Source organism: Lissotriton helveticus, chromosome 4_1 (assembly GCF_964261635.1).
Source record: "Lissotriton helveticus chromosome 4_1, aLisHel1.1, whole genome shotgun sequence".
Lineage (NCBI taxonomy): Eukaryota > Metazoa > Chordata > Amphibia > Caudata > Salamandridae > Lissotriton > Lissotriton helveticus.
This window is the reverse complement of record NC_136063.1, coordinates 1067993892-1068012725: the sequence shown is the minus strand read 5'-3', so window position 1 is coordinate 1068012725 and position 18834 is coordinate 1067993892. Positions and strand designations below refer to the sequence as shown.

At 47.1% G+C, this 18834-nt stretch overlaps 1 protein-coding gene across 1 annotated transcript in view; it reads right to left on the bottom strand.

The window, feature by feature from the left end:
- Positions 1 to 18834, bottom strand: part of DNAH5 (dynein axonemal heavy chain 5) — a 5174212-nt gene that overhangs the window by 4637985 nt on the left and 517393 nt on the right. The window contains exon 9 of the mRNA XM_078687662.1: positions 13841 to 13948. Within this exon, the coding sequence (XP_078543788.1) occupies positions 13841 to 13948 (108 nt within the window). The remainder of the gene's footprint in view (positions 1 to 13840; positions 13949 to 18834) is intronic.

The following is an 18834-nucleotide window of genomic DNA, read 5'->3' as shown; positions in this document are numbered from 1 at the left end:
CCACTGTGGTGTCCCTCACCCCCTTCAGAATGACCAGCGGCATCTGCGGAGCGCCTGGTGCTCCTGCGTGGCTCTGACGCAGCGCTGGCCGGGCTGCTGCGGCTGCTGCTGTCCCCAGCATCCCCCAGGTCCAGGGCAGGATTTGCGGCAGTGGTAGAGATGATCAAGGCCTCCATTGCTGTTGTGATGCGGGCCATTCCCCTTGTCAACTCTGCGGTATTTTGTGCCAGACTAGACTCCATGTTGGCACTGCGCTGACAGAGTCGTGCCGTTGCTGCAGCAAGGCGGCTTATGGAGCGGTTCTGCACCCGGGCATCCCGCCTGCACATCACCTCTTGCTCCTCCAGTCTGCCACATAACTGTGTGATGGCAGTGGTTAGCCTGCCTAAACCTGCTACTGCCTCCTTGTTGGAAGCCACAAAGGCCTGAAATCCTTTCACCATTTCCCCCATCTGCAGGTTGTGCTGCAGGAGCTGGCGTTGGCATGCCATGATGGATTTCGCCTGCTGCCTTTGGATCTTCACCATATTACCTTCGAGGCCCCGGAACACACTGGCCTCCCGTGCTGGTTCTGCAGTGGTGGGAATGGCACGGCGCCGGGTACTGCTGCTGCCCGCCTGCTGAGTGGGCTGGGGTGCCACTGGTGGGGGTGTGGTGCTGGCCGGGGCCTGAGCCCCTGCTCCCAGGACAGGGTGTACTGGAGCCACAGTGGCAGGAGCTGGTGTAGGTGGAAAGAGCTCCCTTGTCGGGGAGTTCCCTGGGGAGAACTGCAAGGGGGGTGTGCTTTGCATTAGTGGGGAGTGAAGTGCATCAAAGTCAATTTCCAGGTCTCCCTCAATACCCAGCCCTATGGTGTTTTCCTCCTCCTCCTCCTCGGCAGCCTGACTCGTGCTTGGCCCTGCGAGTGCAGTGGTAGATGGTGCTGCTGCCTCCTTTGGCAGTGGTTGTCCGCCTGATGGTGCCCCTAGGTACAAAGAAGCATTTGTAAATAGTGTGCCGATGTATTACAGTCAGTACAATTAAAGCATTCCACATGTCCTAGCATCTCCGTAGAATGTGTTCCACTGTTTCATGTCTTGTGATTCTGCACTGCCATATTTTGATACCTTCTGCTGACTGGATGTACCATGATGCTTGTCTCTTGTATGTTGGTTACAGTACTGTGCTGGGGTTTGGCTATGCATTGTGTCTAATGGGGAGGTGTCTGGTAGGGTGTGTCCTGATGCGCATGCCTCTTACCTGTAGCTGTAGCTCTGGCTGAGCTGTCCAGGGTCCCAATTCCGGTCACGCTCTCCCTCTCAATGGTGCTGGAGACCAGTTCCTCCAGCTCGGTGAGGGGTGGCGCCGGGTTCCTGCCACCACCAGTGACTCCAGCCTGCTTCTGGATCTCTGCCATCTTCCGTTTGGTCAGGCTGCGGATGTCGTAGAAGCGCTTCTTCAGCTCATCCAGGGACCTGGGGGTGACACCCACAGCGTTGACCTTTTGGGCGATTACGCTCCAGAGCCTCCTCTTGGTGCTGTCTGGCACATTGAGGGACAGCTTTCCGAATAGCTGCCGGTGCACCCTCACCACCTCCTCAACCAACACCTGCAGCTCGGTGCTGCTGAACTTAGGCTTCCTCTTCTGGCTGGACTTCTGGCTCTCACTCTGGTTTTCCATCTTGCTCTGAACAGTTCACTAACTCCTACTCCCACTGCTGCTAACTGTGACTGCTCAGCTCAGGCTGGCTCTCCAGAAAGTTCTTAATTGGCTGCACCTGCCAGGGTTGCCACTCCCTGTTTGGGTGGGGGAGGGGGAGCCACCTCATTGGCTGAAGCGGCTTTTACCGAATCGGCTGTATCCGATTCGGATTTTACCGATTCGGTGTAATCCGAATCGGTATCATCCGATTCGGATTTTACCGATTCGGTTTCTTCAATGCATTCCTATGGGCTTTTTGGCCATGGGTGTGTTTTCATACCTCCGATTCGGTAATTGCCGATTCTGATTTTACCGACTCGGCTATTTCCGATTCGGTGGTAGCCGATTCGGCTAGTTCCGATTCGGTCCATGCCGATTCGGTGCGTACCGATTCACATTACCGATGCCGACCGATTCACTATTATTTCGCTGTTTGTTTGCTACATCTCGTTTTCCGATTTCAGAATACCGATTCGGCCCGCCTCGGTATTTTGAAATCGGAAATTCCCTTTTACCTACATCGGGCCCAAAGAACCATAGTGGAATGAGACAGTACTTAGTCCCTGCTGCATGGGAGGAACGGAAGAGAGAAAGGAGGGACAAAGAGGAAGGACTGACTACTGGCAAGCAAGAATTTTTGAAGGACACTGACATAGGCAAATGAAAACCTGGGGGATGGCTTTAACCCAACATAAGAAATTACAATTCGTCTTGAATGCTCGAACTAATAAATCATGTAAAAGTGCCAGGATTATTTTCTAACATGGCAGTCATCCCTCTGTTTGCTCTAATTATGAATCTGAAATGGTTTGGCTAGCTCTGAAATACTTTTTAACTTGATTATCTGCTTGCGGTTTTAGATATGTTTCAGAAGGGACATTTCCAAATCATTTTTCTGGTCTAGACTTAAAAATACAGGCCAGAAACAAACTGGGCAGGTGGCAGCCATATGGTCGGTATGCCTAGGCTGCGTGGTGGAAGCGTGGATATGAATGGAGATAGCTTGTATAATGTACTTTACTTGTTTCCAAAGGGTAACTGCTCGATTACTACCTATTGGACATATGAATCGGCCAGGTGAGGTGGACTATGGTATGCATATCTGTGTACTATAAGTAGATAAACAACGTTATGTTCAGCCAAGGCCCTCCTATGTGAGACTTAATTGTGATAGCATGGGGCTTCTGGCTTGAGGCCGCCTAAGTATTGCAAATCTTTTTGTAGACCCATCATAGACTGCTAAAATTGTTGAATTATAACGTATAATAGGAAATCGATTGGACACTTTCGTTCGCAATTCACATTCGAGTGCTAAAAGGCTTTTCTCTAAATTGGATCAATTCACTTGTGAGTCTTTGACATATAGAGTAAGCTTATGGGCATACACAATCATTAGCCAAGTTTTGGATACTTTCACATTGTATTTCTAAATCATACAGTGTTTTGGTAAACCCCACAAACATTTTGTTAAACCTTTTTGTAAAAGGTCCCCCCCCACACATAGTTAGATCAGAGGACAACACATACAAAGAGTATGATTTGTTCAGGAACTGACAGAGTTTAAGGCCTGAGGGTGTAATGTAGCACAGCGTTTTAAAAAGCCTACCAAGCACTATGAGAGTGGACACTGTGTACCCACCCCTCCCCTGAACTACTATCCAAGTTTGTGTATTTGTGTTTTTTAACCTCAGACTTTCTAACAGCTTTTACGTTGATAGACTCCTATTCATGGAAAAATAATGGGGACAAAGGAGTAATGTCAGAGGGGTATTGAGTGGCCAGGCTTAAAAATCGTGGGGCTCATTTAGTGATTGACAAACATGCAATTGTTTTCTGTTCGTGATTGCAAAGGAAAGAGATGTCGCCTGAACAGAAATAGCTAAAAATGATGCTGACACTCTGAGAGCTTTACCCTCAGGATGTCAGAGTCATTATTTAGTTTTTTCAAAAATACACTCCCGTTTTGTGAGTTTGCTTTAGTATAAACACAAAAACGTAATGAGCGGCTGCATTATAGGTCCTTCCCGGGTTTATAATTAAGTTTAGTTCCGGCATATTTGTTTACAGTGGGAACGCCAGGATTAAATGTTAAGTATAGTAGTGATGGAAAGTGCCCACTCTAGTCAATTTCTCACCTTGTTAGGGGTTCTGTCAAGGTGTTTTTAATAGCACTAGCTACCTGCATTGTGCTTATTTCCAAGCCCTTCCACTCCCAAGACCTTTAAGACCTTTAAACAGAGGTGGGGCATCCACAATGTACTTTTTGCCTTTGCCTAACAAAGGTAGACGTTGTTTATTAAATGATGCATATTTCTGACCAGAGCTTAATTTGTAAAAAAACAAAAAAAAATTAAAAGTCGCAGGACTCTCATCAGGCCACTGAAGCTTGCACCACACATTACCTCTGCCATGCTGCCAATGGTAGTAACAACACAACAACTAACCATCCCACTCCTACAAGTGTGACAAGTCGGACTATTCGATGCCCCCGAAACTATAAGAATAGCTTGGGCGGCAGGCAATAGTAATTTTTAATATACACTGAATTAATAATTGACTGTTGTTGTGGTCATCTCAGACAGCGCCACCTTTTGGCAGACTGCCACAAGCACCAGTGTTGACAATTAAGTGTCGGAGCTGGGCACCGGAAACCACCTGCTCAAATTAAGCACTGTTTCTGAGAGAGCAGTATGGAAAGAAATCATACACAGTAGCATTGTGGGGTGATTCATGTAGTGCGCAGTGCTTTGCAGTATCCACAAGAAAATGTATCATAACATACATATTTTTATAGAGCTTATAATGCGGTTCTGTTTTTTCTAAGTGTTGCAAATAAGAAAGGTGACTATTACTCAACAGTTTACTGACCTCAGAACGACAGACAGCGGAGTTGACCTTGCATGGATATTTGGACTAGTGATGTGCAGATCGCTGCAGGCCTAGCAAATGGTATGGAAAGCAATATATAAATATCCGTGCCATGCTCTATCTAATCAGCTCTCATCACCAGGTAGGATGCGGATTTAAACTTGTCATCCACCCAGTCACCTATCACTAAGAGGGTGGGCAGAGAAGAAGGCGAACCTTGATAATGGCTCACATGGGCTGTCTACTAAAGAAAGCCAGGACCAGCTGAAATTATGTTTTATGCATGTGGAATAGACACAAAGTGGTATTCATGTTTTATGCATTCAAACATAAGAAGATATTTTAAAGTCATTTTTGGGAACTGCAAGATGTTAAAAAAGACCGCTTTCCCACATGAAGCAGCAAGTGTGTGCTGTTAATTGATATTGAACTTTGGAATTTTGTATCGTAAATTAAGCACACATTTGACATGGATCATCAACCGACATCTCATAGCACACTTTAAATCAAGTTTCTTTGCTTTGCAATTAGATCAAGCAACGGACTTATCAAAGGAAGTTTGTGTAATTGCTTGTGTCTGATACTGCCACAAAACTGAAATATTTGAAGATTTTATACTCTATATAACAAAAAAGGGGAGAGGAGTTGGCCTAACGGCTAGGGCGTTCGACCTCGAATCTGGGGGAATGAGTTTGAGTCTCGGTAATTACACTGAACATCCTGTAATTCTGGGCAAATCACTTAATCTCCCCGTACCTCACAAAAATGAATGTGTCCTCATGTAACGCTACTAGTGCTGTGTAAAGCGCTCTGACTCCCGATTTGAGTAAAGTTAGCGCTATATAAAACTCCCAAATAAATAAAGGGGCATGAAACAGTATCAGCCCTGTTTCACATTCTTAATGTCTTTCTATGCTCGGGTGGCTTAAAATGGGACAACTCTTTTGGAATCTGCACAGATGGTGCGCCTTCCATATGTGGTGTTATTCCAGGTGTAAAAATTAAAAGCTCTGATTCCAAGTTGGGTGCTGCATTTAAAGAAAAAAATCAGCATTTCATTCCCCAATACCTTGTTATAGGTGCTATTTATCGCACCCGATAAATAACGAACCCCAGGATATCATTTTTTACCAGGTGCGTTAAATAGTAACTCTACTTGTAATCAGGCCCAAAGTGTTGAAAGTGGCTCCACCAATTCAATAGCCCCACTGTAAAATAAAACGGGAAGCACTTGCTGTCCAAAACATGGATAGAGAACGGATTTCTGCAGAAATTTTGTATTATTTCATAAAGGGTTAGCCCACTAGAGCTCGTCCATTCACAATTTTATGTGCAGAAATGGGAGCTGAACATGGTGCTTCGAATTTTCACACAGACGTCTAAAACTGGGGCTAGGTGCTGAATCACATTTTGAAATTTTGAAATGAAGTATAACAATTCTTTTTGGATGTGGACCACTACAAAGCAGAGCAGCTGTGTAAGCACAGCTGGCTTGTTCTTCTTCTAGCAAACCATTTGGACATATTTTTTTTTTAATTTATGTTTATTAAGTCATTAACAGTGAAATCATACTAGAGCATTATAAATGATCTGAGATGTACATAATCAAACCCCAGAGCACAGTTGGATATAATTGTTACAGGCACCTCACCCCCAGCGCTTACTCTCTGTACATATCCCTTTTCGCTTAAATCAGCAACACTCCCTTCCATTCTATTCATCCTCTGAGACCTCCCCATCTTGAACGTTTGGTGGTTCACATATATCCCCTCTGAATTTGTTCCCTGCCTCCCAGACTTAACCCCACTTCCGTGGACACCCCCAATTGACAAACACCGTTCTTTCAGCCACCATGGCCGCATCCATGTCTTTACACAAACCCCATTTTTGTGCGATATTATGCTTGGCGAACATAATCCCCAATGTGGCCCAATCCTGTGCCTAATGAGTAAGGTCGTTAGGCTCCCAAACGTTCAATAAAAAGCATCGGGGCTCTGGTATTAGCGAGACATTCTCTGTTTGGGAAATCGTTCTCATCACTTTGACCCAGAATTCCATAATTTTAGGGCACTGCCATATGGTGTGAAAGAAGGTACTTTCGTCCCTACAATGACGTAAGCAGTACGGGTGTGTCATTTTTCCTATCTTGTACAGGGTATGTCTGGTGTAGTAGGATCGGTGTAATATTTTTAGCTGCACTAATCTGAGGCACGACGATATACCAATGAACCGTGGGGAAGCCAACGCATCCTGCCAGTCAGTCTCGTCAAGGTCTCCCACATCTTGGGTCCATTTTTCCCTAAGGGGTCCAGTAGGATCTGGTAGTTTATTGACCAATCCGGTAGGTAAAAGATGTTGCTTTCTTAAACATACAGTTTGTTAATAATCTGTCTTCCAGAGGAGAGATGCCTCCGGGATATCCAAGCCTGGTGGCAATGCCTTTGTTAGTGCGTGTTTTATCTGCAGGTACCTACAAGAAATAACTTGGACTGCGCTATACGCGCAGGTTTGTTTCCCCACAATAAGCTGGAGACCTGGGCTGCAATCGCCCTGAAATAGCTCGGCGGGACCGTAAATGGCGTGTTTTCCAGCACATATAAAAATCTAGGGAGGGCCACCGTTTTGTAAAGTGCTGCCTTACCTAATAATGTTAACGGTAGGGTTCCCCAATGCGTTGCATCTCTTTTCAGGCGGACCAACGGGGGTTGGAGATTGCGTTTAAAAAAGTCATCAGGGTTGGGTGATACATATATTCCCAAGTATTTAAAGAACGGGACAGAGATTTGAAGTGGGCAGTCCGAGGGGAGCTGCGGCGGGGGGCCACGCAAGACGTATAAAACAGATTTGGACCAATTTATGGTGTATCCCGACACCCTCCCAAAGATTTCACAGATGTTGAGGAGAACTAGTATTGACCATTTAGGGGAGGTGAGATATAATAGCACATCGTCTACGTACAGGGAGATGCGATCTTCCCACCCATCGTTCCACCCGAGACCTCTTATCATGGGGTCCCATCTGATCCAAGCCGCCAGCGGTTCAGCACCAGAGCAAAGAGTAGTGGTGACAGGGGGCACCCCTGTCTCGTACCCCGCGTCAGGGGGAAGTCATCTGAAATGTGTCCATTAGCCACAACATGGGCACCGGCTTAGTGTAGAGGAGACGGACCCATGCACGGAAAACAGGCCCAAAGCCCAGATGCTGGAGGACAGAGAACAGAAAGGGCAATTCGACCATATCGAAGGCCATCCTAGCGTCCAGAGACACAATGACTGCAGGTTCTTGTAAGCAGGGAGCGTGGGCCAGTACTCCGTGCCGTGGGCCAGTACTGCATGCAGGCGTCTCAAGTTGAGCGCCATACTTCTGCCGGGCATAAAACTGGATTGGTCAGGATGGACCAGGGTCGTTAGATGAGAAGTGAGCCTAGTCGCTAGTAGCTTAGCAAGAATTTTTGCCTCTGCATTGATCAGAGATATAGGGCGATATGAGTTGGTGTCGTTAGCTGGTTGGCCCGGTTTCGGTATCGCCACTATGGTAGCCACACGCTGTTCTAGTGGAAGCTTGCCCAATTGCAGGCTTTCGGAGAACATGCCCAGCAGATGTGGGGTAATGGTCCCTGCTGTCTTTTTGTAAAGTTCTATGGGTATCCCGTTGGGCCCTACTGCCTTGCCAGACTGTAGTGAACTAATTGCTCCCTGTATTTCCTCCACCGTGAGTTCCGCTTCGAGATCAAGCGCCGCCTCAGGGGTAAGCTTGGGCATGTTAATGTCTTTTATGTAACTAAGAGCCTCCTCTTGTGTCATTGTAGAGGTGGATGTGTATACCTTTCGGAAGCGGTGAGCTAGTGTACGCACTATCCTCTGTGGGTCCGCAGTAAGCTCATCCTTCTCCGTAGTGATCTGCGCTATCCATCTAGTACCTCGCTCCCTTTTGTCAAGCCATGCAAGGAGTTTTCCCGCCTTATCGCCTGTCTCGTATATCTTGTGTTGCACTGCCGTTAACCGATGTTGGACCAAACCCCAGTGGTGTTCCCTGTACTGTTGTTGTTTCAGGCGCAGGGTTTGGGACGTGGCGGGTGTTGGATTGGTAGTATGTTGTGCCTCCACACTGTGCAATTCCAATTCTAGGTCCTGTAGCTCTCGCTGTTGTTCTCTTTTATGCCCCGCGATCGATGCGATGGCCTGCCCTCGTAGTACCGTCTTGTAAGCCTCCCACAAGGTGACAGGGGAGTCTACCGATGCAACATTCTCACCAAAGTAATGTTTAGTCGCTCTAGTGAGTGCCTTTTTGATTTTGGGGACCTCTAGGTACCCAGGATATATCGGGTATATACGCCTTCGCGCCTTGTGGTGGTACGTGTATTGCAAAAGTATTAGGGAATGATCGGAGATGCCTCTAGGTTTAATCTCAACGCTTTTAACATTGTTCAGGCAGTCTACTGAAGCCAAAAAATAATCTATTCTCGTCAGGCTGTTATGTACCCCAGAGTGGAAGGTATATTGTCGCTCTGCCGGATGGCGCCAGCGCCATACATCTGTCAGTCCAAGGGCCTCCAGAAACCCCCCGAAACGAGATATGCCTGAGTCACCTGCCCTCACTGGGTGTCGGTCAATAGTCCCGTCTATAGTAGCGTTAAGGTCCCCCCCTATCAGCAATTCACCCACCGGAAGGTCAAGTAGGAACTCACTGAGAGCCGGAAGTGTAATCGGGTGCAATGAAGGTGGAGCATATACTGAGACTATGTTGATAGACCGCCCTTCCCACTGCCCGATCAGGGCTGCGAACCGACCCTGGCCATCTGTTTTCGTACTATGGATTATCAGTGAAGACTGCTTTTTCACCAGGATACCCACCCCCCCCGAGACCCCGAGAGAATTCTGAGTGTACTATCATTACATACCCCCACCTGTCCAGCGCCCTACAGGTGGTGCCGGCGAGGTGAGTCTCCTGCAACAACACCACTGTGTGAGAACTCCGTTTAATACACTGTAGGACCAAGCTTCTCTTAATTTTATCTCCCAGACCTCGCACATTCCATGTGAGCAGGGAAAGAGGGGCCACCTGAGTCACCAAGCTCACTCCCTGCGTGGGGCTAGGCGGGATGTGTTTTGTCATGGCCAATGGTATACATGTAGTACTTTTCCGAATCACTGGGGTCACACCTATTTCTTACACTGCACTTGAGCGATGCACATCTGGATACTGCACTTGAAATCATAACAGCCAATATCCATAAACAAGAAAAACTTCCCATGCCCCCCACCCCCCACCCTGCCATAAGGACTCTCAACTGCCCGCCACCCCAACTCAGCAGAGTGCTTAAGCCCATTCCCCATGAACAGTACTTGCGTGTAGGCGGAGAGAAGTCCGAAGGAATCTACATCTTTCCCCTCCTCAAATGCACTTTTTACTTAAAGGTTTAATGTCTTTTTGTGGCGACAGTTAGCTCTGTTATGCACCACTGTAGAAATCTTCAACCCAATGTCAAACTGCATTACAGTCTCTCACTCTCCTGCCTCCTCCTGCTGCTGGCAGGTTCCATTCACATCTTGTTCTCGGTCGCCGTGGCCGTTCTCCATTCTGTGGAGCCTCCGACGTCTGTCAGGTCGTCCGGTTGCCTCCACTCAACGCCATCCCTCCAACCAGTCATGGGCCTCCTCTGGCGTCTCAAAAAATTGGGTTTTCCTGTCCGCCACCACCCGTAGTCTCGCCGGGAAGAGCATGGAGTAAGGCAGTTCTCGGGCTCTCAGTTCCTTTTTGACCTCCAGGAAGCTCCTACCACGCTCCAATACCGCTGCCGTATAGTCCTGAAAAAAGAACACAGTTGAGTTTTGGATCCGTAATGGCAGTGCCACCCGTGCTGTCTGCAATATAACATCCAGATCTCGAAAGTTGAAGATTCGAGCCAGGACTGGTCGTGGGGGCCCCGGGTCTGGGCCTGCCTCCCGACACCCTGTGTGCCCGTTCAACCGAGAAAAAGTTGAGAGTCCTCTGAGTTGAAGTCTGATTTTTATTAGGTCTTCTACATACAGATCCATTGCCGGGCCCCCTTCACTCTCCGGAACACCCGTGATCCTTACATTGTTGCGACGAGCGCACCCTTCTTGGTCGTCTACCTTCACCGCCATGCGTTTGTTATCCATCTCAAGTTGCGACACCTTTTTTTGCAATGTAGTAGTGTCCTTTTGTCAGAGACTGGGTTACTTGCTCGACCTCTGTTACCCTGGCGGTCATCTTCTGAAAATCAGCCCTCAGGAGACTGACGTCCCAAGAAATAGACCCCACAGTTGTTTGAACACTAGTGAGGGCCGCCATGATATCTTCAAGCGTCACTTTAGGCGCCCCACCGCTGTCCGGGGCATTGTCCGCTGAGTCTTTGCGCTGAGACAGTGAAGGGAAGTCTTTGTTGTATGCGTATTTTTCCAAACTATTCTGAGAGTTTGTACGAGGGCCCCTGCCCCCCATCCTGCGCTTGGTGATGCACCCACCACGATGCCTACTGGCATGCCGGGCCCACCGTTAGTCTATTTGCCACACAGTCAGCCTAGGGGGGTCTCGTAGCTGGTATATGCGATATTATACCGCACGCTGCAATATTTCCACCTTCCTGTGCAGTTCTGTGCAATAATGGGCGACGGTCCAGAAGGCCACCCGAGCTACAGCCACATCTCAGGCCCACAACCAGTTGGCCTCCCTCTATGTCGCACTTTAGGTGGACCCCCCCCCGGGCCCAATAGCGCCCGTGCACACCGGGCGCCAAAAAAACGGCAATGTCTGCTGGTGTCGTCGGGCCCCTCAGGTCTCCTCACGATGCACTTCCTCACCTCCCCGGGTCCCGAGCAGCGGTCAGCCCCCGGCGCTCTTCACTTCCTGCGCCTTATATCCTGCAGAGCCTCTGAATAAGTCCCTAGCGGTATTTCCCCAACTGCATCATCTGTAAGGCATCCCACAATGTCCAGATCCGGGCTTCAGGAATTGTAGTGAGCCGCCGACGTTGTCAGGCCAGGCCTCAGATTCACTGTTAGCCCCGTGTGCCAACGCGGGTCTTCCCTTCCTGTCGACGGGTCGCGCTGCCCCAGCGGGGAGGAGAGGGGGGGAAGCATCCCCATCTCACCGGGTGTCCAGTTGCTGCAAGCCGTCACCGCCTCCGCAGTTGACTCAGTCCTCCCCGAGTCGTCCAGGCCAAACGATAGCTGCCTCGCACCGCCCCCCGGAGGTAGGCGTGCGCCAAAATGTATTCCCCGGGGGTAGCCACTGCAGTAGGCCACCAGTACCTCTGCTCTCCCAAATCTGTCACGGACCTCGGTGAAGCGCCGGAGTAATCGCGAAGGGCTCCGCTAATCTTTTGTCACAAATAGGTGCCTTTGGGACATACTGGACCTACGGATTAGTATACAGATTTATCGGGGAATATGCCTCTTCCCCGGAGCTCCTCTAGGCTGCGGCCATTTCACTCGGCAGCAAGCCACGCCCCCCCCCCATTTGGACATCTTTGATCAATTAAATTTCATTAATCTGTTTTTACAAGGAGCTGAAAGTAATCCTTTACCATGAATAAAATAAATACCTGCCTTGAAGAAGCAGCAGGATTCGCAGAGAAGACTATTTCACGGTGTCCTTCTTGAGGCATTCCCAAGTTTAGCAGATGCTCTTGAGGAAACAGAATATGACCGTCTACCTGTAGCTGGATCATAAAAAAGTTGCCTGAAGAGTCTGAGGGTCAGTCAAACAAACTCACTTCCCGAGGACCATGACCATGTCAATGAATAGATCTTTCAACCTTTTCTGGGGGATGCAGGTACTCATATCCCAATTCGCCTTCAGAACAACAGAACTGAGCACCAGAGTGACTGCAAATCTTTATTGGGGAAGTTATGGCTGAAAATGTCTGTAGCACATTCAGATTTGTCAAAACATTTTGTCAAGATTTTACTGTCTTTTAGCTCTTCATATTTTTGTGAAATTCGGTTCTCAGCACTGGTAGCATTAAAGACGAAGTACCGTTCAAAAGTGGAAATGGAGCATAACCTGAGGATGGCAGTAGCGAGAATCCATCAACAGGTTGTTAGTTTCTCTGGATAAAAACAGACACACCTATTACATTAGTTAATAACAATTATGTTATGTCAAACTAAGCTTTTGTGGAAAATAAAGCACTAAATTTTGGGCAATTTTTTGGGGAAACTTTTTATTTTTTTTAACTGCTTGCTAAGCCTCTGACATCTAATGACTACCACTCAAAACGTTCACATCCATACAAAAACATGTGGGTTGCTAAACACTTTATTATTATTTCCTCATTAAAAATGATTTGCCAAATATACTGTGGGAATTGGGGATGGGGATGGTTGTTGATGCAGAGTAACAACTTCCAGAATTTTTTTTGTCAGGAGATGGCCTTACTACCAAAACATTTAGACAGGGGAGGCTCAGGATCAAAATGTTTGAATACCTCTGGCATAAGCTAACGCCAAAATGGCTGCCAGTACCTCATGACACATGCACACATGCATTACAACACATGCCTACACATGCAGATGCATGGGTAGCTACCTTGTAATGAGATTTCGATTAAAGAAAAAACACAACAAGATTCATTCATCATTAGGCATGCATGCATATGTGTCGCACACATGCAGGTGTATGTTATGTACCAATGGCCTTTGGCATTTCAAAAAATGTGTTCCAACATGGCTGACGACCATGTTAGTTGGTAATATAATTGTTAAAAATGATTTTTAGTAGCAGCTGTATGCAACTGCAAGGCTAGGAGAGGAACTGGGGATCAGTGTATGAGTGGGGAGGGAAAGGATATAAAATAAAAAAGCACAACGGATGAGCAAGGAAGGGTATAAAATTGAGCGATAGGGTGGGCTAATGAAAAGAGGCAAGGAGGAACAGCAGGCGTTGTGGGATAGAGAAACAGAGTTTGGTGGGCATGGAGATTTTATGAGACTCAAGAAAACACATGTACACCTGTAGAGTGCTGAAAGGCTAAGAAAAAGAGTCTCCGGAAGTCAAGTCAGCAATGCAAGGATACACCTAATCCAGTCAACACACTATGAGACCAAAATACTCCTGGATTGGACAAATGCAGGAATAGGGAGGAAAGCCATTGAATCAAAAGCAGAGAACCAGAATAGGAAACAAATCATGAGCAAGGGGGTGATACAAAGCTCACACTAAGTATATGTAATGTATTGAATACAATAGGGTCTGTGACAGACAGCTAAAGCTGTAGTAGCTAAGATACTAAAACTTATCATACAAGAGGCCAAATAGTGCACCCACCTTCACAAACAATGATGTTATCTTTTCCGAGGTATTATAATAATAAGAAATGTTGTGAATCATTCCAATTGCACTCATGAGTCGTGGTATAGCATCTATCATGGATACCTGAGAGTAAAAAAAACAATTTTCAATCAGATCACAGTCACAAGAGGAATACATGTCCGTGTTAAATTTAAAATCATGCTACTGAACAAGTTGCATTGTTAATCCATTTTATGTTAGCTAAACAGGTTTGCTCTACATAATAATCTTGGATGGAACCTTTAGCACGTCACTTCAGCGCATACAGGATAGTTTGTGGATTGGTGGTTGTTGGTTACAGCCATATGATATCCCTCTACGCAGATAACATACTGCTCTGCCCTAAGGACCCACTTGTTGAAGCAAGGCATGACCAGGCTCCTTCAATATGGGAAAAGGCCAAATTTAGATATCTGGGAATACAAGCCTATCATACACATGGTGACATACTGAGGGGAAATGTAATACAGGGACAACAGGGGCATGAGAAAGAGTGTGATTCTGGCAAAGGCTGCCACTGACAATAATTCACAGAATTGTGCTATTCGGAATGGTAATGCTACCCCCTAATCCTATATTATTTTGTGAACCTACTTATAATCATGCCATAATCACTGTTTAGAATACTGGAACCATACTAACTTAACTGATTTGGAAAGATGGGCGATGTAAAGTTGCATTGAACATGTCGAAATGTCTGCTTTCCAAGCGAGAACTGGGTACACCCTACTACTAACTTATTATCTCGCAACCAAACTGCAATATTTTGCTGATTTAACCCTCATTTCCTAAACGATGGTGATCCGCCTCCTTACTTCAGCGTCATATTCAGATATGCTGTGGGGCCTGTTCTTTACCAATTATGCTAAACAACGGCCCATGTCAAAGCTGATTGCTTGGGTCAAATAATAATATTAAATTAAGCAAGACATACAGGGCCTATGCTATGGAGAGACTCTTCCAGATAAATTGGAAAACATCAATGTCCACGATGGACATATCTGTGTAGGAGAATTACACTCTGGAAATGAGTGCTGATCTGTTCTGTTCAGGCACCCTCTGAACATTCCGGAAATGTAAGATAAGTGGGCTAACCCTAAAAATATGTAACACAGAGTAGACTGACAAGTGGTAAAAAATAATAATGGAATGTGGACAATATTGAACCACCAACGAACATAGAATTACAGATCCTATTAATGTAGGGCTCTCGGCGAAAAATAATATTGCATTTGTGCAGACAACTAATCAATACCATAGGGTTAACCACTGATAGGATTATGAACAAAATGTAAAGCTGATGTGGATAGGGCTTTAGAGAACAAAGATTGTGATACAGCAACAGAACAAGGGACCCGTAAATCATGAAATAACGTATTCAAACTGGCTCAAATAAATTACTTCCATTGCACATACTTCACACTAGCTAAATTTACCAGAAGATGTGTGAGCCCTTCCGGGAACTGCCCCAGGTGTTTTAGGTCGAGCCTACTAGACAGCGCATGCGCTGTCTGTTGAAAGGAATATTGTGGCTTACCAACAACATAGAGTGGATTGGAGCCTGTCCATTGCCTACCTTGTCACTCTTATTTTCCAGTTTTTTATTGGTGTCCCAGCTAGTCAATCCTGTGCTTGTCCCTTTCTTTTTACAATGTTTTTGATTGGCTGCCATCTCTGCTTTCACTGTTTTCTATTTAAGCACTATTTTTTTCTTTTGTATTAAGCACTTCATGTGAATCTTTCTCATGTAAGTCTCTCTTCCTGCAGTCCAAGTTGCTCTGTGTCACCCCTCTACTTTTTCCCGCCCCTTCCTCTTGCGCTCGCTCGTCAGTGCTTCCCCCCATCCAAACCACCTGTATTGATTTTTGACCAGGCAAGCATTCAAACATATGTACCAGCTTATTTTCAACCACTGTTATCAAATTGACACAAAACCGTTCATTGCATTATAAACAGGCAGGCCCAGACTGGCAGTACCGGGCACCAAGCATTTAGCTGTGAGGCTGGAAGGGTGGGTGCGGTTTTGCTATTAGGGGCCGGTTTTACAATGCAGGGCACCATTCACTTTAAACCAGATCCACTTTCCAGCCTCGCTGGGGTACTTGGCATCAGTACCGTCTGGCTTTTGGGCGGCAGCTTGCATGTCCACTATGTCAGTCTTTGTGGAGATAAAAGACAGACTACGGCCCTTCTGTAGCCTCCGCTGTCAACCCTCGTGGCTAGAACAACAGCAGGCAGGCAGCAGCGAGCAAAACCAGCCAGCAAGCCAAGAGTGATCCGAGCTCAGCAATTCCACACTGACACTCTGAGCAAGTAAGGTATCTGCAGACACTGACTGCTGCCCTCTCAAGTCGGGTTTGAAAGCAGTGCGAGGCTGAGAGACCAGTGACCACTAGTAAAGCCTCAAGTGCATCTCTAGAATGAAGGCCAGGCCAGCGCAGCGGCGAGACTCTGAGGAGGTGGTGGGATTATTAGAAAGAGAGGCTACCTAACAGGACTCTTGATGTGTTAGCATGTGTAAAAGTGTTCTCATGTATGCTAATGACATCATTTGCACAGCGCCTTGAAATACATAAGCTCAGGATGTGCCCTGTACATGTACACATTGAATAACTTTGTTCTTCAGCGCATATCCAGAGTTTACATAATTCAAGATACTCTCAAATGTCGCAGTCAAACAACGTAATCTCAAGATGTGTGTTGTACAAAATAAATCATTTCTTAGAACCACAAGCACACGTAACACAGAATGATCCAAGTTTTGGCGGAGGTGCAGGAGAGGGGATTTAGTTTCAATTAAAATCTCGGTTTACGATCATCAGAGCTAATCCCAGTTTCATCTCAATGTGTTTTGATCTTTGCCATTGTGTGAGAAGTTGGCCTGATGTATGATGTCCACAATTCTGTGGGCACCTTGCATCAGTCCAAACAATCCCTTATGGTGGTGGTTGTAAGTCAACCTTATAGACTAGCTATCCTAGGGGTAGCATGGACTAAGCAGTCTTAGGCTTAACTCAAGAGGGCATGCGAAGCCAGCTGTTTTACCATATGCAATCCTGTAAGATCAAATGAAAGGACACCACACAAGTTATATATTATAAAAATATATGTATTTATTACTAGAATAATCCTCTGTACTCTTTATGAGTGCAGAGGCACAAGCGTTTAAACAAAAGCACAGTTAAACATACACAAGTTGCACAGTTATGGATAGGGCCGGTGGCCACTCAAACCATATATTAAATAAGTGGTATAAGAACCGCTTTACGAACAATGGTAAGGCCTAGGGCCTTGGGAATCGCTGGGACTACACTGGACTAACAGCAGTTAGGACGGGAGTAGCCCGCGGGATTCGGGTGCAGCGCTAAAAGCACACGCATGCACCAATGCAGTCAATGGTGCGTAAAAGTTAGAAAGTTACTGTTTTGGAAGTCTTCCGACTGAAATAGAATTAAGCCACTTTAAACTAGGACACTAGAGGTGTAAACCACTACAGGAGCACCGGTGTTAGATCGTTACCTCACCCACAGGAAGCGGGTGCATAGGTGCCAAAGTGTGTCGGGTTTCGTCATGGAGTTCTATGGAGCCTGGAGATGAAGATGCTGCAGGCGGCCAGGAGAGAAGAGTCCGGTTGGATCCAAGGGTGGATCAAAGATGTAGAGTACCTGACAGCAGAGGGGACAGAGTCTGGGTCACTTTGCAGTGACCAGGATGGAACCAGGAAGGAACCAGGCAATGTCGGGCGCAATCAGGTGGTTGTCGTGAAGCTTGTCTCCGCTGCCACGTGGACTCGGGGGCATTGAGGATGACCAGGAGTGGATCACGAGATGTCCCACAAAGGCTCTCGCTGTCGGCTTCCAGATCAGAGTTTACAGGCCTTGGCAAATGCAACCCACGCAAGATTTAAAGATCACTTCTTACTCGTACCAGCAAGGTCAGAGCGGTGGCACCTTTTCAGGGGACCTAGGGCCAGTCAGGAGCAAGCAGACCAGTGGTGTAAATTCGAAGGTTCGTCAATACTGGGGCCATTAGCCAATGGGCAAGTGACCGGACCAACGCGTCGAGCAGGAAAATGCAAAAGGGCCCCACGCAGCACTTGGTGAGTGTAGAGAGGTGATCTTCGGTGCACGAGCTGCTCGGGGCTGGGGCTTCTCAAACCCCAATGCACAGCTTCGAGGGTGCCTCGGGAGCTGCACGGTCAGCACTTAGCAGTCTTTTCAAGATGGCCGGCCCCACGCTTCACGTCGCGTCCACAAGTCTCAGATTCGCTGGGACTGTGAATCGGGCTGTTAGAAGTCAGGAAAGCTGGGTCTTGTCAATCTCTGTCGCTCGAGTTCCGGTGGGAACTGCAACAAAGTAAACTGTTGGGCGCTGGATGGTGCCTGTTTGCACAGGGTGGTCACTCCTTGACCACAAGGGAGATTCTTCAGTCTTCAACGTCGAGTGGGATGTCGAAGGGTCCAGAGTTTCATTTCAAAGTTTCAGTCAGGATGATCTGATGTGCATTGGCACAGCTCCTACCTTTATTCCAAATCAAGGGGCTGGATATCCTGCTAGCTCCCTCCTATGGGTGGGTCCCAGGAAGGAGGTGGTTACATCCCTTTCCCTTTGTCCAGTTTCGCACCAGAGCTGGGGCTGGAGTGCCCCAGAACCGGTTTGACTGGATTTTGCATGGGACACCTTGTGTGCCCCAGGCAGTGTCTAGTTTCATTCAGCCCTCCCTGCCCCAATCCACTATCTCTTGTCTGGGGTGGTGTAACACCTCCCTGTGACAGTAAACCTTTTGTCCAAGCCTCCCCTGCCAAGTTTCGGTCAGCAGCAGGAGGCCAGACTTGTGCCATTTTGTGATGCTGAGGCTCTGGTTAGTTTTAACCGCATTTACTGTTACCCACATGTCTTAGCCCTTTAGAAGGGTGGAATGCTACCCCCGTCGCCAGAACTGGCGAGGGGGTAGTATTCCAAAGTGTATG